The 21,060-nt window shown below is 39.8% G+C and overlaps 1 protein-coding gene across 1 annotated transcript in view; it reads right to left on the bottom strand.

Moving 5' to 3' along the window:
• The window catches only part of doc2b (double C2-like domains, beta), a 109,757-nt gene that overhangs the window by 24,540 nt on the left and 64,157 nt on the right, over positions 1-21,060 (bottom strand). Inside the window, exons 3-4 of the mRNA XM_056397896.1 lie at positions 12,896-12,970; positions 2,283-2,392 (exon numbers count right to left, since the gene is read on the bottom strand). Of these exons, the coding sequence (XP_056253871.1) occupies positions 2,283-2,392; positions 12,896-12,970 (185 nt within the window). The remainder of the gene's footprint in view (positions 1-2,282; positions 2,393-12,895; positions 12,971-21,060) is intronic.

Here is a 21,060-nt window from a genome sequence, read left to right on the forward strand (position 1 = left end):
GAGATCTACATTCCTCTCTGCCGTTTCATTAAATTTATAATGAAAGTCAATTATTGGTGGGGGGACGACGCTGCTCTCAGTGGACACAGACTATGTCTTCAATAAATGCAGAGAGCAGTCCCCACGTAAGCACTCACAGCCCTAACAATGACATGATTCACGCTCATGTTGTGGAATACTGTTTGTTTTCAAGTGCGTTTCGCTGCATAATCACCTGATGTATGGAGGAAAACAGGCAGCCACTGTGCAACCCAAGGTCTGAGTAATATGTACTCATGCTGTGGGGGGCAGCATAAAAAAAGAATCACAATGAAACTCAATAAAAAATAACTTATTTGGTACGTGGACAGGGTCAATTTATAACAAGAAATGAGTAGTGATGTTCAGAAACGGGGAGACCATTTCTCTCAGTCTGTTGTTTCTGGGAAGTGGTTTATCAAGGCACCGTTTTGGGAATAGATTTTTTGGTGTGTGCTCACACAGCTGTCCATCACATCACATCTGTGATGTAATGGACAGCTGTAATGATACAGACATTCTTTGTTGTTTTGGTTCTCAATGCTGCAACAGTACAACCATATTTTTGCTGCTCTACAACACACACACACACACACACACACACACACACACACACACACACACACAGTTTCTCTGCCATTAATCCACCAAAGTTTAACGTGCATATAGGATGGTTGAACATCCAGTTTGGTGGCAGTAGTAGAAAGAAACACTTTCAGCTTCTGGAAAAGAAAACAAGCCCATGATGCAACAGTGTTGGATGAGTCTAAGAGGCTCAACAGAAGGGGCTTCATTCACTATTTCCTATATAACAGACACTCAACAGTTTACTTTACATTGACAAGTAAGTTTTGTGTCGTCACTGTCATCGCTTGTGTTGTGCGACTATTAAATTTTGCATCTGTAAAATGTGACGCATTGCAACAGAAAGCTGTGAACATTTTATGTACTAGAAGAAGAGAAGAAGAATTCCCCTTGAGGGGAATGTTAATGTCTGTACAAATTGTTTCAACTTAAAACCACAAATGTGAACCTCGTGTAGGCACAAGAGGAAAACTCAGAGGATCAGCAAAGTCTTTAGAATTCAGAAAACTAAAGCAAAGTAAAATCCTCCATAATATACGGCCCAGATATCACTGTGACATATCCTGTAGCTACCAAAATGATTATGCATATGATTGCATAACCTACTTCCACCACTTGATTGCACAGTGTTAACACTTTGGTAAAAATAAAGGAGCAAAGAACAGTGAAGTAACACCTCTATTGCATAACAGTGTCATGTTTACCACGGGAAGCAGGAGTTTGTGCTCCAGGTTTCAGTCTATTCTCAGGTGTTGTAGTGAAAACAAATAACCGACACAACAGGAAGTCGTCTCACACAAACAAAAGGTTTTCCCGACCGTTGTTCTGATCGGGGGCTATCACACCTTCTAGGTTTCACCCTGGCACGGGAACCCGCAGCAGACATTGTGGTGAAGAGGAATAAACAGGTTACATAACAACACCATCAGACAGAGGCGGTAACACAGTTTACCTCGGGAACCAGGAAGAAGAGACGCTGCCAAACATGACGATGACTTTCTCAACCCTTTCCAAACTGATCCACAGCAGCTACAGTTAAACATTTATTCTCTTCCTTCTCTCACATTCCTTTCATTTCCTTCTGTCTTTTTTCTGTCCTCTCTCTCCCTTCCTTTTACATCCTTTGTTCTTTTTCTGTCACTTTCTCTTCAATTCCTTTCTACCTCTTTTCCAGGACTTTCATTGTGTCCCTTCATTCTCTTCTTTTCCTTTCATTTCTTTTCTTTCTTTCATGTCCATTTCTGTTATTTCCTTCCCACTTTTTTCATTTCCTCCCTTCCTCTGTTTTCCCCTTTGATTAAATTCTCTTCCTTTCTTGCCATTTCTCTTTCTTCCCATCCTTCTTTTCCCATATTTTGACATCTCATTTGCTTCCTTCTTTTTTCTTTTCCACCATTTTTCCTTTTATTCTTTCAACCCCCCATTCCCTTCATTTCCTTCCTACCTTCCCGCTTCCTTTCCTCTACTCCCCTTCAGTCCTTCCTTCCTTTCTCTTCCATTGCCTTCATTACCCTCCCTAGTTTCTCTTCCTTTAAACCATTTGCTTCCTTCCTTCCGTTCCTTTTACTTTGCTATTGGCCATTCCTTTTTTAATCATCTTTCTTTCCCTCTTTTCCCTCTAATTCTTTCTACTTATTGTCCTTCCTTCCTTTCTTTCTTCTTTTCTTTTTTTTGTGTACCTGAGTGTTTTGCGGACCATATCCTCATCAGTGATGCCGTAGTAGGTCAGGGTCTCGCTCCAGACAGGGTTGAGTGTGTTGTGCAGGGTCTTGGTTCTAAGTTTATTGGCCTGAAAGACAATAACAGAGAGAGTTTGTCATTGAACAGAATTGAACATTATCATTGACTAACTACTGTCTCCCTCTGACAACTCAGGAGAGCTCATCCCTCAGGTGTCAGCTTCATTGAAATGCTGCCAGAATTATATAAACATCCTTGAAAATGTGCAAAGCCTCTCTGCCCTGGTGAAAATTTGTCAATACATTGACGTCTGGTGGCACGCACGCAAACCCAAGCTCACTGCTGCATATTGAACACTGCCGGGAATGAAAAATAAACAGCAGACTGCATTTACGAGCGACAGCCATTATCAAAGCAACGCAGGAAGTGAATGAAAAACACAGAACAATGTGTTGAATTCTCTGAAGTTAAAAGATAGTTACAATGGCTCAGCTCTGGCTGTTCAGCCAGTTTCTGTCAACTCTAGAGAGAACAACGTTTCTGTCAGAGCTTCATCAGGCACTAAATTCTCAGTCTGCAAAACAAGACTATTTCTAAACCTGGTATATGTCAGGACTGCCTGTGGTCAAATCCTGATTTTAGAACTCTGACAAAATCACCATAGGCATTCATTAAAGACAAAGACTGAGCTGTGATTCCAGCTGTATTTACTTATAAAATGATCACTCAGAGAGAAAGGTAGAAGAGACAGACTATCTTTCTTATTTTTTCCCTCACACAGAGCACAGCCTCCGTCTGGGATCCACAATAGTTTAGTCTTTATTTACTTAAACTCCAGAAGGTAACAGACTTTTATCAGAGGCAGCTGGGAAACCACAGCGGCTCAGTTAGTCGCTGCTCGGCACTCTGCTGACCAGTGGTGTAAATATCATCACTCACTCAGTCAGTCAGCGACATTCAAGATTATAGGGCTGGCCCCTCTGTTTCAGTCCAGCCAAAATATATCTTTATACATGAGCCACAGGCTGCAACAATACATGATCGAATAATCACAAAGTTATTAATTATTAATACACATACAATACGACAAGCTGCATACGTTAAGATTTACTGAATACAACAGAAACCTGAAAGTACAGAGTCCTGGAATAGTAATATAATATAGAATATGCAATATTAATCAGGGGGAGAAGATCAAATTGGAAGACTGGGCAGCAGCCAGTTCAAGTGCCCAATTCAAACAAGAGACAATTTTCAAAATTGGCACTTTGAAGGAAAACCCTGATCCTCTTTCTTTCCTGGAGTGAGATGAGAAGATTGATAGCGCTCTCATGTCGCTGTACTCAAGCTAACTTCTTTTTACGTCACAATTCTACTTTACTGTAGCTTTGTTACGACTGATATGTGTGATTTATTGAATCTTGCTGGACAGCTGTTGCAAATGAGCATTTCTGTGCAGCATGTTCAGCTCAAGTGCTCGTAGGTTAGGTGCATGAACGGTTTTGTTTATAGTTCAACAAGTGCTGAGCACAGAATTCACGATAAAACCACAAACAATTACTTAAAGTTTAATTTGTAAACTTTACATTTGTTGGTAGTTATAGAGTCAAGCTAGCTGTTTCATTGTTTTTACCGTTATAAAAACTAAAAACAAATGAAAATGCAAACTTATCACATAGCATTAAATGACAATTTGTGCTCAAGGCCCTTTCGGAAAAATGTTTGTTAAACATATATCCAGTATAAGTCTCTTCTTTCCTCTAGGCAAGAATTGCATCAATAAATAACAAAGTAAACACCTGACTGTTTCACAGCAGTCTCACTCATTTACTTTGTCAGATTTGCATCAACTCCAATCTAGTGAGGTGAAAAATTACTGTGACAAACAACACAGGTTTATCAGTGGAATATCATTCGGGAAAATCCTCTGAGCTCCCCATTGAACGTTACAAGATGAGGGTGATGAGATTGTTTGGTGAGTCGTGGGTGAGGACATGTGATCTTGCTGAATTCATTCAATTAGCTGTGATTATTTGCAAGTCTGATGGCAGGCCTCCACGTAATAATAAGCCTCTCGCTGATTGTTTCTCCCCCAATCAGTGGTTGTTTCCAACAGGAAGGGTGTCATACACACACGCTCACGCACGCATGCACGCACACGCAGAGTGTTCAAAATGATGTTTTAAAGGCTGAAAACCACATTTTGTATCCTATAATTTCATTAAATTATTCACATTAATTATTCATGTCTTTTCTTCTTTCTTTCTGTCCTGAATTACAGGTTTCTCTGGGTTTTTAATCGTGTTGGAGTGAAATATCTCTTAATCAACAGTTCTGCTGATTGACAGCTGCTGGAGAAACAACTGACCGATCAGCGCTTTGTAGGCGGGATTTAAGAATGTGGATGTCCTTCTCCTACACTGGTAGCTGGCTACCTAAACATATCTATGAAAAAAGCTACAGAAAAATGGCATCAAGGGTGGATGAGACTGACATCTTTGCAGGTTGCTGTAGGTTGATTTACATAAATAACCATTTTTAAAGTGGTCAAAGACAACTGCTTTAGATTCCTGAAGATGATCTCATCCAAAAGGCCTCTTCTTTTCGGACGGACAGGTGGGGAGTCCCAGGTATTTAACCTCTGTAGGGTCATTTACATTTTTAGGGTTTTTTCATAGACGCCTTAATTTGGCACATTTCTTCAGCTCTTGTGAAAAATAATAAGTTACATGTTCCTAGCAACCACCATCATGACTGCTGGTTAGGTTGATTAATATCTTTTCCTTAAAATAGTCCTAAAAATTGATATGTTAAATAAGCTTTAAAAATCCCAGCATGTGTAATTTGTGTGTAATTGCAGATCTCTTCCTACGGCCTATTTCATTCTATACAGTATGAAGAGCTAATATTTCACCCTAACCCACATACATACAGAGGGATTTACTGCCTGTGCAGGAAAATAGATTTACTGCACAAGTCAATTACCAAACACAATTGATGTGGTGAACACTGTCAATGTGTGACATTGTAAGCAACCTGTCCATTCAGCTACCACTGTCAAAGCAGTGTCGCTGAAGGTCAAGGTGTTCCTCACTGTTGGGAGGGGACACCTTGGTTATTTTCAACACACTTCTTGGCAGCGACTAAGTGGATAATTGGCAGGATTGTGAGAAGCAGAAGAAGCCATCATTTGAATGACAGACAGTGTAGTCAGGTGAAAGTAACTTCGGCAGGGATGTCAATAAATCACAATGAAATAGGCTGACCTGAAGGTGTGATGCAACAAGTATTTAATTAAAGGGTTACAAAGCCTTATTTGCTCCAGACCCGTGAAATGACATAAAGAGTGACAGGCTGCACATGTGATCAGCATGCTTTAAAAAGGGGGAATAATTGACCAGCAGCACCTGCTCACAGACGGAGGGCAGTGCTACAAATGAGCAACTGGTGTCACAAGTCATTTCTGCTGCTGAGGCTAAAAAGCGTCGCTTACAAGCCAATTATTGCACCATTTCTGTACGGACCTCTGGATCTCTGCTCTAACTAGCTTTAGTTTAAAAAGCTCCCGCACCTGAAGGAGAAGAGTTGTGTAGGAGGGAGAACCAATGGGCTGCAGAGGCGCACACGCACACACACACGCACACACACACACACACACACACACACACACACACAGTTTTTTAAACTGTTCAGCATCCCAATTTAAATGAAAACAGGCCCTTCTTATCTGTGTTATTTGGTCTATAAAACAAATCAAGCAAAAAAATAATCTGTTTTCGCTGAGACTGGTTTTGTGTACATTTCATGCCAACTAGTAAAAATGACAAACAGAGCCATATATCAGACACAAAAACAGCAGAAATAAAATTATTCACCACAATTAAATACTTTTTCTGAGCCATAAACTCCAGTGATCTGATTTTTGCACTTCCTTAAAGTTGGTGAACTTACAAAAGACAGATAAAAAAAACACAGAAAGGTCAAGACTGAAGCAGCAGGAGCCAAAATATCCGGACTGACAATCCCTTGGACGTACCAGACCTTCATCATCAATATAAAACAATAATAAATACACAGTTATGGTTGTGATATGATCATGGTCTCCAAAAAAAGCTGGAGCCTACGCTTCCCATAATGCAACTTGATAGCATCTTTTCATTAGACCCTCCCTGCCTGGTAAATGCCCATATTATTCAAACTCTGTGCCCCCAGTTTGTGACAAAGGTGATTCTGTTGTAAATACATGATACAAAATTCAAAAAACACAAAAATAATCAAGTATAACCAAAATCTGTTAAATTAAATTATTTAGACTGAAGTAAATGTTGCTGGGGCTGTAAATTGTTCACTTTTCCATTTATACAGAGTTTGGAAAATTCCTGATGTTGCAGAGAGAGACAAGCTGTTGAGTCCAATTTCATAATAATAAAGATAAAAGATGGTAAAGAACAAAAACAAAAAAACAAACAAAAATTTTAACTAATATACTAATATAACTAAAGGGCTTTTACACTAGTTCATGTATGATTTACTTTGCGTTATCAAAATCTAAAAAGAATGACAGTGTTTTTATTGTGACTTTAATTCATTCCAAGGTGACACAGCACATGGTAATTTTGTTTAATTTCAGACTAGTTTACCACTGAGAAAGCAGGAACATGAATATTACTGCTTGGTGTAGAGCAGTGTGACAGGCAGCTAATCACAATCCTGTTCCATACAAGAGCACCTGTTGGGTTGTGATTTCATTGGCTCACGGTGCGTTCAGATAGACACAACGAAGCAGGCAGTCTCTTATCTCTCACGAGCCTGAAGCTTGTGGGTGTGTTCGCACATAATTTAAAACCTCAAATTGGTTATTTATTTTCTCTTGTTGCCTTTGTAGGTGTCACATTTCCCAGAGCGATGCGTTTTCAGGCATCGTTCGGCTTATGCGTGTCCCAGAAGCTCGTTCGAGCTGTGACGTGGAACATTGGGAAGCTGCAACAGTCAGTTTTTCAACAACTTTGTTTGAGTTGAGCAGAGTGGAAAAAAACATTTTGCAGCCTCTGTTTCACCAGGGAATCGAAACAGGTGTTGTTCGTTATCGCTTCCATCGGTCAGAGGGCATGAAACAACCTTTCTCAACTTCCACATATGGCGCCGCTCACGGTTTCAGTCTGTACGTATGAATGAGGTGTCAAATACGCTGGTGAGCTACAACAAATTTTAGAGAATAAAAAGGCCAAACTCAAAATAAAGCTGAGGCATTTACATGTCATATTACCTGAATGTTAACAGCCAGCGTGGCTGACCTTGCAGTTGGACTCGTAAGTTGATAGACAGCTCATCACAGTGACCTCTCAGTGCTGCTGGACAGATACAATTATAGTCAGACATGGTTTACACCTCCCCCTTTGTTACTCTAGCTTCAATAGTGTGTTTGAAATAGCGGTTTGGGGGATAAAACTATTCATTTTACAATATGAAAAGACACAGAGTTCATTTCAAAGACATCATAAAATGTTTGGTGTCTCTTTGCAAGTGAAAATCTATTCGAACAATCAAATTTTAGCACTGACTGTCTGTTTTACTCCGACCTCCTCAAATATTGCTTTTATTGTGATTTATTACAAAATTCAATAAGCAACAAACAATGTTTGAGTCCAGCTCATGAGGCATTGATTTCACACAATACCTAATACCATTTTAGAAATTCAATATGAAAGTATAAATGGTTTAGAAAGCTGTTGTACTTACTGCACGCCAAATTTGTCACCTGCACCACCTCATCACCTTGTGATCCTACATCATCATTTGACTATATTTAATCCCTGTCAGAGAACGACTGCTTAATCTGGAATAATTAGAGGCGTTTCGTTGTGTTTGATTGTGGTCTCAGAGGAGATGAAACCATGATCTGGCTTTGCAGCAGAGCGTGAAACTTCACTTCTGATTAGAGTGCAAGCAGAACTTATGACCTCTTTAGTGGGTCTTAATGAGGCTCTTAGACCGAGCCTAATGATTATTTTGAGAGCAAGCGGAGAGAATATCAGAGCAGGGGGAAGGTGACGGCATCTTGTTTTACTGGCAGAAAGATGTAAAAGCCTCAGTGAGGCCTCCTACTGAGACACAATCCTGGGCTACATCCACACAAATACGTTTTCATTTTAAAACGAAAACGATCTCTGTCTAGACGACCAGTGACAAATGTTATTTAATTTTACTGCTGCTAGCAAATACAACAAGGTCAGTAAGGTTTTTCATGTTGTACTCAACACTGGTTGTCGAGGCTGATAGGACCCAATCAGGAAGCGACGTGGGTGTCTACATTATTGTTTCCAGAGGTCTCCATTTTTGCCCGTCCAGACTAAAAAGCAATCCTGGAGTTTTCAAACTAACATGGGTTCAGCAGAGTAGTGTGGGTTTTACTTGACTTATCAAATAATCAATGACATTTTCATATAAACTCATGCCTGCTATGCTACTCTCTAAACTAGGATGGAAGAAGAAAAACCCCTATAATATAATAATATAAACTCAAACCAATCACTGGAAAATAAGATATGACACCTGATGATCTGAAATACAGTGCAAAACCAGTGAAAACGTTGTCAGAGACTGTTGGAATAATTTTGTGCTGTTCAGAAAGTTTTAAAAGTACATTTAAATCAGTTTAGGAAAAGCATTTAAACACATCTTTTGAAGAATGTGAGCGCTGTCTGTGACACCATGGCATCCATTCAAAGAGGATGCACAGAAGCACTTTATCAGCAGAGATGGAGTAGAGGGTTAGTAGCTGCAGCAGATGGCAGGAGGAGCGAGCCAAACTTAGTGTTGTAGATAACAAAAACTTTGCATCCTGACCTCCTCCAGCCTTTGAAGAAATGGTGAATGATGGTAAAAAAATGAAGCCTATAGATACTGAGAGAAATGTTTGTAACACTGCACGTAAGTCTGCAAATCACTGTTTAGTACTGTACTAGTACAGGAAGTAGTGTGCTCTTAATGTAGTAAATATAACTAAATAAAGAAGTGGAGGTCGGAGTAGTGTCTTAGCAGAATTTACATCCTGAACTAGCAATTTATGGAACGGTTCACCACAGTGGGGAAATAGAATATATTCAGTAGCAGCAGCTAATGTCGCTCTGTCCAAGTGAAAAAAAAAAACGATAAAACAATTAACTTCCCAACACCACTAAAGCTCAATAAAGAACACTCTGGATCTCATTTATTCTCTTTGACAAAAATGTGAAAACGAGGAGATTTCTGACACACAACAGTTAATCAATGCGCCCAGTACTTACAGTGTGAGCTCCGTCCTTGGGTACAGAGTGGGTGATACAATCAGTAACTTAAGGGTTGTATTTTATTGTTGTACTACTGTGCCAAAGCTGGCATCCTCACAGTCAATGCACCTGTGTACTCATCAAGAAGCAAGCTCCAGCATTATTATTGTATCACCATGAAGAACCCCTTAATTAGTGAGCGTTGTAGGTGCTGGGAGTTGTGGGGTTTTTTTCACATTGGACAGATGTTTGGATGTTGTTATATCACTGATTAATGACATCGGATTCAATAATTGAAAGCAATAATATAAAACTCAATATTGTGACAGCAAGAGCAATTATTCTCTGGAAAATTAAATAGAATTTCCATTTAGAACAAATGAACAGATGAATCACTAATGACGTGGTAATGTGCCATTTACTTTCAAAGTTTTAGAGAATTTTTAGTCTCAGTTTGTGTATTTTCAACAGTTTTTTCTCAGCAACACTTTGTCCTCATGTTTATTTCTGCGGATCGGAGAACACGCAGCGTCTTCTACAGTCACATAATCATAACCAGGACAATTTGCTGTGTAAACAGTAGTTTTTCAATAAAAGGAAAAATACACAGATTTTGCTGCTAGGATCAAATCATTTGAATCATCCCCAGGGTGTGATGAATATTGACAACAATCTGGTCACTAGTGGTCGAGATATCTTGCTCTGGACCCAAATCTGTTGGGTGGATATGATCACAGATGATATCTACAGTTGACAGATTTCTCCTTTAACTGAAGAGGTTGAAGGGGGAGGAGCTTGCCGATTCAAACGAGCAGCAGGCAGACGGTTGGTTTGGTTTATTGGCCTGTTCCATTTGTTGGGTGACAATTATTATGCTAGTGTTTCATTGCAGTCATCAGGCCCTGGGCGTCCTCGCTCTCTGAATGGCTAATTGCACATTCTCGTGATACTAATCACTACTCTATCTTTGCATTGTCATTAATTAGTCCATTTTTTACATTTCAGGAAAACGTGTCGTGTCACAACAAAGCACCATCAGTGTCTACACACATGCCGCAGACAGTAATTTATTCCAGACTGAAAATGTTATTAACACTGGCTTTTGTACATAGACTGCACGCAGCACATTGTGTGGCTGAGCACACAGTGGGCAGAGTGGCATAGCTAACAATAAAGGATGGCATATGCATGGCAGACATGATGACTGTTTCTATCTGTCTGCAGAGACGGTTTATTTATCCAGAGCAGCCTCAGTCGTAACTGAGAGATTTGATGAAGACAACGTTATCATGCCTCCCTCGGTTTCTGTATATTCATATAACAGTGAGAAGTCAATTTGTCAGAGCTGCATAATGCGTTGATTCATAAGCTACGGTGTGAAATCTACAGGTTTGCAGTACAAATACCAGCTCTACAGACTTTTTCAGTCATGGCATGAAAACTAAAACATACAGAAGCTAGAATTACCAACCAGTCAAGTTGGAGGAAATACGGTCACAAGCTCTCCTTCTGTTCCTGATTTATACCACTGAATAATGAGCAGAAGTGTTTATGCAGAGCATTATGATGTCACAGTGAAGTTGACCTTTGACCATTTGAATATAAGATATAATCACTTCATCATTTTATCATTTTAGACATTTGTGTGAAAATGTGTCATAATCAGCGTTTGCATTTTTGAGTTGTGGCCAAAAACATGGTTGTGAGGCCACAGTGACCTTGACCTTTGACCACCAAATTGTAATCAGCTCATCCCCGAGTCCGAATTAATGTATCTGCCAAATTTGAATAAATTCCCTCAAGGCGTTTCTGAGATATCACGCTTACGAGAACGTGATGGACTTCTTTAAAACATAATGCCTCCCACCCACGGCTGTCAACAGCATGTAGGCATAAAAAAAGCCTCCTCTAAAGTATCATTCGCACTATTCCTCCAAGTGAAAACAATGTTTTCTTTTTATTAGGTCTCTTGGTGATAAATGTTCATTGCTGTGGTGTATTTTCCTTCATCATATATGCGGGGGTTTCTCAGACTTTTGTGGGTTGCTCCATTAAATTCTGCCTCGCTTGCAGTTCTGGAGACGCCTGTTCATCCATCCACCATCAGTCTACTGTTTCTGTTTTTTTGCTCGAGTGAAATATCTTAACAACCAAGAAAGAAAGAAGATGAATCCTTGTTCTTGCCTTTAAGTTTAAAATTTGAACAGCATTGGAGTTCATGAAAGGACAGGGCACCAATGAATTCCTTGCATGTTTACATACTAATATGTTAAATGCTACAGTAGACTACATCCGCATACTGACATCCGGAGGCTGTTGACAAACAGTCAATGAGTTACATGGTTATTCATCACCCTTTTAACACACCTGTCAAGTATAACCACACAAAATAAAACTGCTGTGAAAGAGAAGCTGAAGTTCTGTGGCGGGAGCAGACACGAAACAATTAAAAAGTTTCAGATCAAGGTACCAAATGAGATGAGTTTGAAAAGGTATTAGAAGAAAGGGAGATATGAGTCAGGCAGATGGATTATCGCACAGATTCAGCTTTAAGTAAGCCTCTTTTGTGGAATGTACTCATTCACAGGACCTATATTAGATTTGAAGACTTTAATGAAAGGATCAAATTAACCTCTGGGCCTTCTGTCAGACGCAAGCAAATAAAAGAATTCACTGCCTCTTCAGTAACAACCTGCGAGTCGTTTACTTCATTGATGTTTAAGATATATTTCCATCTTTGTTTCATGTATGTGGATTATGTGATCATATTGGCTGGAATGCAGTGGTTGCAGTCCCGACGTGTGGAGACCCACGAGAGCTTTAGTGGTGCTTGTACAACACAACATAAGTTATGTCTGTTAAAGTGCATCCACTTGCGACACTGAGCAGAGAAATGCTTGGCTCACAGCGTGAGGCTAAGAGGCAAGGTCTTCACCAGTGAAGCACATCATTGGTAAGTGGGTACATTAGGTCAGTCAGTTAATGTTGTTTACATTGATGAAGCCTTGCACTGACATATCCTCACTGTGGTGTTCCCCGAATCATGAAATGGATTATTAGGCTTCTCCTAATGTGGGTCTATTTACAACCCGGAGAAAACCACAAGATCCAGTCTGTTTTCTTGAAAGCTCAGACTGTAAGGAGAGCTTCAACAACATCGACAAGACAAATCTTTGGAGGAGGAGCAGACATCCTTGCTCATTCTTATTATTGTTCCTGATCATGACTTAAAAGACCGGTTCAATATTTTGGAGAGGAAAGACATGCTGTCATGGAAAGTCAAAAAAAAAAAAAAAAAAAAGAAACTCCACCACAGATTTATTATTCATTAACAAGGTGCGTACCTTGCTGGCGCCGGGCAGTAAGTGCAACTTGACATACGGGTCTGACAGCCCATTGTGGTCCATCGGCTTGAGCCCCTGAAGAAGAAACACAGAGAAGCATTCATGAATCATTACGACAAAAAAGTTCCTCAACAGTGTTACTTTTGAGACTGATCTTTTCTGTAGATTTTTGTGCCCTAGTGTTAATTACACCCCCAGGATATGGGATAAGAGGTCTTCAAAAGCTTTACAGTTCATCCTCTGGAACAATTATCCAAAGTGAATTTAATGAAAATAATGAATATCTTGCAAAACTGACAATTTGTTCAGACAACTGCGCACAAGGAAAGTTTATGTAGTGTCTAAAGCAGAAAGAGTTCATCCTCTGAGGACCACAGCATGCTCAGGAAATTTCATTGCAACTTGCATGCTTTTCAAAGTTTGGTATGATACGGTATGAGGGGACAGAATTGAGAGAACCAGCAGCCCAAACAACATTTGTGTTTTAAGCCTATTTGTTATATTCTCACAGCACTCACATGCACTCAGCCAGCCATAAGACTCTGTAGGTATGGGATGGGATGGGATGGGATGGGATGGGATGGGATGGGATGGGTGGATGGGTGGGTGGGTGGCGGTGGTCAAAATGTGTGATATACAATTTGTCTTTCCCAATAAAAAAAATTAAAAAAGATTCCTTGAGTGTTAATACCAAATGTCGTGACAGTTCGGCTGCTAGTCTGACCAGTAACCCAGTCGGCATAGCAGATTGAAGTGCCTGTGGTCAGTTCCCATACAATATGTTAATGTTCCCACACAACCTGAGTTTTATTTTGCTCTGGACATTTAAATCTGAATATGACCAACTATGAGCAGCAGAAAGTGTCACAATTTATTGTGAGAGCCAGCACCTTCACTCCTTGGACCGTTTCAATGTACTTTGCTATAAATCATTTCATAAACTCTTTGTCTCTGTGGTGTGAGAGATTCAGTACAGCACCACATCACCCTGAGAAACACTGAAACTGACTTAAAAAAAAAAAAGAGCTTTTTACATTCCTTTGAAGAGCAAATCAATACGACTCATAGAGGGTACAGGGTCTAAAGGTCACTCAAATATAGAGCGAATAAAACAGCACCACTGAAAGGACCTAAAGGATTTCCAAACTGAAATTCAGAGGGAATAAATAGAAGAAGTGAAACAAACTGCAGCTGCAAGTGCAAATATCTTCTCATGAAGCACATGGAGTACTTAAAGATCCTGTTGCGGTGGGGGGATTGTTCAAGACGAGGTAAAAGCTTAAATTGGATCAGACTTCTTGAATTTGTTCGTTTTACACACACCGCTGGGGATAATTTGGGCAACTGACACTGACAAATGTCATCTTATGTGCAAATAGGAAAATCAGCCTTGCTTTTAGCTCTATGAGAATGAGTCTGTGACATGCTACCAATGCAGATTGCAAGGATTCTTCTCAGGTGGGAGAATTTCTTAAAACATGAAAATCACTTATATTGAAGTACCAAGATTTTCACATAATACCTGTGTGAATGTGAATTAGTCTTTAGTTTAGACTACAGTATAAGTGATATGCACAAACTTTTAAGACAGGATAGAGCACGAATGATGTGCAAAGTTTTTAAACGAAAACTAGCAAATCACAATATTCAGTATCTAGAATGGCTACCTCCAAAGCAACATGCTGTTTGGTCTTCACTCCAGCCATTTTATAAATGCACTTCTATAAGGTTGAGAGACTCATGAGATGAATCATTGCAGCAGCTGAAGCCAAGTTATTCTGACTCGGAGTCCCTTTGAATATATGGGCCAGCCTCTAAAAAACACTGGATTCTACATTTTTCATAACGTGACTAAGAGCAGCTTTTTATTAGACCCTCCTTGTCTGGTAAATTAACATGGTTTTCAAACGTCAACTTCCCAGGTTTCCAGTTAAAAGAATCCATGTCCAGAGATAACGCTTGGGAGATAACACTATGACAAGGGTTTTTTTTTGTTCCTCAGACTTGACAAAGCTCCTCCAAAGCCTCTCCAAACTTTTTTTTATGGTTATGTTTAGACACTCACATCCCTTTTTGTTAAGTTTAGGGAGAAACTGTGGTTTGTTTTAATACAGGAAAAATTCACAGAGACATGAGACACAGTGTGTTTATTTTTCCTGACCTTAATCAAAGCACGTTTGTTGCCTAAAGTTAATCCGAGGCGGGACGTTGTCTGTGGGCCCTGATCTCTGCTGTCACAGTCCTCTGCTTTGTACATGTACTGTCCATGTCACTCACCTCCTGGTGCCTCTGCTGCCGTTAATAAACGTTCTGCACTTTTCATTCAAAATGATCATAATCCAGCCAGCAATTATATTTTTCATCACAGCTTCATTGTTAAAACAATTTCTTACAATATAAACATAATTTCTAGGGGCAAATGACATTTGCTAGCTATTATTAAAGCCACAGTGTGGAGTCTAAGATTATACAAAGATATTTTTTTTCCCTTCACTCTTTCAGTTAGAAAGCGTCTGCAGGCTACAGGGCATTTTCCTTCCCCTGGAATAACCTCCCTGCTGACATCAGACTGTCTGACTCTGTTGAGGCCTTCAAATCCAGACTCAAATCTCCTCTTCACACCTTAACTTTCAGTCTCTATGAACCAGTTAAACCCAGTGAATACAGCAGAGTCCATGTTATTCTGCCAATGAGATTACTGTACATTTTCTGAAAACCGCTGCATCACTCTCACTCTGTTTGTTTACTCCCTTAAGCACACGGGTGTCCAGACTGTGGGTCTCTCGGTCTTTCCTCTTCCTGTTCTCTTCTTTCATCTCTCTCTCCCCCTCCCTCCTGTTTTGTGCTTTCTTGTCTCTCTCCTCATTTCCCTCTGCAGGTATTTTTGCCTCTGGAGCTGCAGAGTCTCGATGTGTGACTGCAAAACCACCTACGGCCCCGTGATCCTGCTCAATAGCTGTAGTATTATGACTTCTCATGTCTATGTGCACCTTGCATTGTGCTCTCTCCCTCCACCCGGTCGAGGCAGATGGCCATCCACCCTGCTCAAGGTTTCTGTCTTTTAAAAGGAAGTTTTTCTTTTCCCCTGCCACTTTCGCCAAGTGCTTGCTCATGGTGGGAATTGTTGGGTTTCTGCAAATAATATTACACAGAGTGAAGTCTAGACCTGCTTTATAAGAAAAGTGCGCTGAGATAACTTGTGATTTGGTGCTATATAAATAAAAGCCGACTTGATTTGACTTGTTAGTGTACAATGTACAGTACATACTGCGCAGCCTAAATTAAGTTCATGTTTTGATACGTGTCAGCATATGAGTAACAGGTGTTTGAATTAACACCTCACACTGTCGGTCCTGACGCACTTCGCTCACAACCAAACAGGAAGCATCAGGAGAAGAAATATTCTTGTTCATGCAATAAACAAAACACTAACATATAATCCAAGCTGCTGACTTTTGTTTCTCTTAATCTAATGCATGTAATGTGTATGTTGTTATACTACCATAATAATGACAGTATAGTGGTATATAACAACAACCAAAAAAAAAAGTCCTCCAACCTGAACAATCATAGGTGGTTTGTCCTCACCCTCTGATACCGGACTTTTGTCGTCATGGTTACAATGATAAACACGTGGCTAAGGTGATACTGTTTTAAAGGTTAAACAAGCAGCAGTCTCCAAAGTTAAAGTCCAACGTTTTATAATGGCCTATCCATCCACCCTGACCTCCTCCCTACGTGGACTATGTGGATCTCTAACGATGTCACCTGACTTCCTTCATAATCAGTACGGCCAGTGAGGGCTTTGCTGAAAATTGTGACGTGTAGTATTGGAAACAACAAGCAACAAAGACTTTCTTACCAAAACTCCCCATCTTTCTTGTTTGATCATTAAATGTGCATTCAAATATTGCCAAAGGCTTTCATTTGTTTGCATCTTGAGAAAGCAGCAGGAAAACGATGGCTTCTCACTCCGAGATAAAAGAAAAACGAGCCGTGTCTATCAAACTTTGTTTTGATGGCTAAGTTGTGAGTTGCCGGAGGGCTGAAACGAACTGCTGGGAATTTGTGTTATTTTAAAAGTTTCTGTTCTGTCCATCTTTAAGAATAAATATTTTGTTTTGTTGCAAATCAAAGGGCTGAGACAAGGAAGCAACAACTCTCACAAGAGAGGATATATCTAACACAACGCTGGGTGCTATCTTACTGAATACACTGCAGGACTAGTGAGAAGAAAATGAGTTCATCCTGATTGTGAATTACTTAATTACTTTAATTAGTGTCAAAGAGACATTCATTACGACATGTTTGTAGCCCTGCTGCCTCACTGAGGGACATAACACTCAAGGCAGACGGAGTCTGTCTACAGTGGTTTGTGAAAATCAGGTGATACAACACAGTCAACTTTCACTTTGCAACCCCAATCTGTGTGCCAGCCATGACCCTTTCATCTCAATCTTGTTTCGTATTTTCTCCTCCTTTATGAAAGGAGCAGCCTGGCAGAACTAAACCCGTCAAATATTCAGCTGTATATAACATGTTTGATCTGAAATAGAAACACTTTGAGCTGTTAGTTTTTACGTGAACTAAAAGGAACATGAACCAGCTCAAAGCTTAACGTGCCTCTTCACTGAATTTCTTTTTCTTCATGACATGCACTTCTGGCTGATGAAATGTTGCATTTTTTTGCTGATATTTAGCCACAGTTTCTGACAGTGTTTTCCACACTGAGGTATTGCGACGGCAGCATGAGACTTGATTGGGGAGGTTAATGCGCCGTCTTCATCTACCTCTATTGTTGCCTTCAGCAAACACCTGAGATATCATTTAAGCAGAGGCACATTATGTGGCGCTGGACAGGGATGAACAGACAGCTGCATCATGCTGCTGATTGCGCGAGCAGCCTCTGAATACCCGCTTGATCATAATTACTGAGGGCTGGAGAAAAATGACCAGTGCGAAAGGCAGATGGGTAACATGCATCAGTGTATCCACGCACCTCCGATGTCACACATACTCATTTATAACAGCTCTCTTGAATAACAGCCTGTAAATGGCTGTGAAGTGAAGTTGAGCTCTTTTTGTGGAGGGAATCATGAGCTTCCTCGACATCTTCCAGAGGAAATGAGGGGTGCAGCGGAGCTTGGCATGTGTGGTCGTGTGGGGTTGGAGATGGAGATGAAGTGAAAACACGATGAACAGAAAGAGAGCTTGTACGCTGACGTCACATTCAAAGAGCATACATGCTGCTTTATTAACTTCAATCAAGAACATATCAGTGAATTTAATTTAAATCACATGAGGCGCTGTGTGTTTCCATGTGATTTACATGTGCGAGCTCATTATGGTACGAAATACTTACATATAACTAAGTTTCGAAGTCTCTGCTTGTTTATACTGTGGTTCACTACATTTCTCAGTGATTGAATCACCGCTCCTACATACATCAGTAAATGACTGTAATCCTGTTCATGACGCAGTGACATCAACAGTGTTGAGCAGGTTTACTTGAAAAATGTAATTCAATCAATTAATCACGACAAATGACTTATTGAAAAAATAAACACATTAATTTACAAATTGCTCAACAGTAAAAGCATTTGTTACATTACTCATACTGTTGTGCATACTGTCATGACTCGGCCCGGCTCCACGGTGCTTTTAAACAACAAGAAATACATACATCATACACGTCACATCATCTGTATTTAGAAAATAAGACATGGTGTAAGACGAAGCCAAGAAACCTTCAGTTTGGAGAGATATACTGACTGAAGTCCAGGTCCACACATCCTCCCACGTGTGTAGTAAAGGACATTTTAGATGCTCACGTTCGATTTTTTATCTTCAATACATATATACTACATTTAACTTGAGGATTCAGCGTCGCAGATTAAATTGTAATTGGTCAATGTCATCTATTGGCTATCTACTAAAGGCATAAAATAAAAAACTAAGATTTTGGCCTTTCATGTACTGCACACCACTATAACACATACAACATAAATTACATATTTCATATTCATATGTTAAAGATTCACTTGCTGATATAAACAAACCCTCAGCAACCCTCAAATGACTCCAGCTCCAGTGAGCTTGATGTTGATGTTTTGAATTTGAACTGTGAACTGCTTGAGTTCAATAGTGCATGTTTAACATTTAAGAAGCCATGCACTGCAAGAAAACCCAGCCCCACAACTATATATGTTTTTAATGATGCTATTATTGCTATTTTTTGTTTGTTTGTTTTGTATTTCTATGCATGTTTTCTATTTTCTGTTTGGTCTTCTCGTGGAATAATTTCCAATCCTTACATAAATCAATAAAGTGTCATCTTATGAAACCTCAGAACATACAGTTTATTTTGAGCAAATACTGCTCATGTTTATTTTCTAAGCCCTTTATCACCACATGGGCGCTTATTTTCTGCAGCGCTATCAGCCTCTTCATCGGCCAGGGCATACGTCTTCATTACCATATCTGACTGGCCTGGTAACCTGCAGGTGGAGGAAGCATCAATCATCAGGAGCAGCAGATAACAGGATGGATGAGACGGGGCATTGATCTCATCCAGGGGGAGCTGACCGGCAGTCATGTTGAAGAAGGGGTTAATGCCTCAGGGGCCACCTGGGATCGGTGGAGGTGCTCAGGTCAAGGCTACTTGAGGCGATTCTGGAGTGATGTTGGTAGGCAACACGGAGGGCCGGCAGATGGGTCCCATTCATCACCAATAAATGTCAACGCTGATGATCGAGATGCTTAAGGAGGAGCGGGGTGGAGGTGGGGGTTGTGTCGCCGGGTCACGCTGGGACGCATTAGTTTCAATGCCAGTCATGTCATTGATAACGTCTCATTGATTCGGTGGAAAAACAGCAGCGAGACTAGCATTTAAACAACTATTAGAAGGTAACTTGACATTGCACTGATGCTTTATGCTTTTTTATTTCTCAAGAATCAAGTTAGACTGAGACATGATGTAGTAAAATGTAAAATGGAAGACAAATTTAATGTCTAATGGTAAATGTTTTGGTTTTAGTCCATCTGAATCAACAAGGTTCTTTCTATAAACCTACCATTTTGTGCAAATATTGGAAATTAATGCAGAAATTTATGTTACATATTATCTCACAGGTTCGAAAAATTTACTAAAAAATGTCAGAGCTTCTGAGTTGGCGCCAGACCCACTGCACCATCTTCACAATTTTTCATTGTATTTCACAGTTGAATGGAGTTCAACAGTGTCCATTCTGTAATACAGTGATGTGTCCATCAACACCACACTAACAAACTGAGTAATTTTAGTCTGTATGTTTGGCCTTTGTAAGTATCCTTATACAATTAGGAAACAGGTATTTTCTACACTTGGTAGCCCAGGGAGCTCAACACATTGCAACTTGAAAAAGCAAATGAAGACCAGATTTTTTCCAGTTTGAAAAGAAATAAGAAACAAGAAGTTACAGAGGCGCTGTAAGTCATACACAACAGCAGAACTGAGTTATAACACAGCGTGACTGACACCAAAACACACAAGTAATTGCTAAAACGCTAGCACTCTGATTATAGCCAGTATCTTCAGTAATATAAATAAGCTAATTTTCAAAAAATCACTGATGAGTAGTCGACCTTTAACTCTGCTGTTTGTTCTCTGTATTTTCAGCATCTTATTGTAAATGTGACCGATGTGTTGCCAGAGCAGTGAAGATGTTGTTTTATTTGCTTGTGTTTTCCTGAGTTGCAGCGTGTTGATCTGTCAGCCACCATACTATCAATATGTGAAAACTCAACTACTTCATTAGACAAGTCTAGACTATTGTTGAAAAGTAGAAGAACAACATAAATTACAGAACCTAATTAAAAAAGAATTACCTGAACAACATTGATTTATAATGTATGACAGCACTGTGTATCTAAAGATGGAGTTTACCTTTAATTAATCAGTAAATTGGTTGACCTTTCAGGCCAGTGTAGTCAGTCACTACATTGCGTTGGATGCTCTTGTCACTATTTGTTATCACAGTGTTTGCTTTTAATTAGCTGACTTGTCTCAGCAAGTTATTATTTACAATATGCACGACTGTACAGGCAGAGAAGAATGGGACCAACAGAGGAAGAGAGCCGAAGCATTAAACATTCATTCACAAGAAAAATGACTTTTTTTTTTTCTC

This window comes from Seriola aureovittata, chromosome 15 (assembly GCF_021018895.1).
Source record: "Seriola aureovittata isolate HTS-2021-v1 ecotype China chromosome 15, ASM2101889v1, whole genome shotgun sequence".
NCBI lineage: Eukaryota > Metazoa > Chordata > Actinopteri > Carangiformes > Carangidae > Seriola > Seriola aureovittata.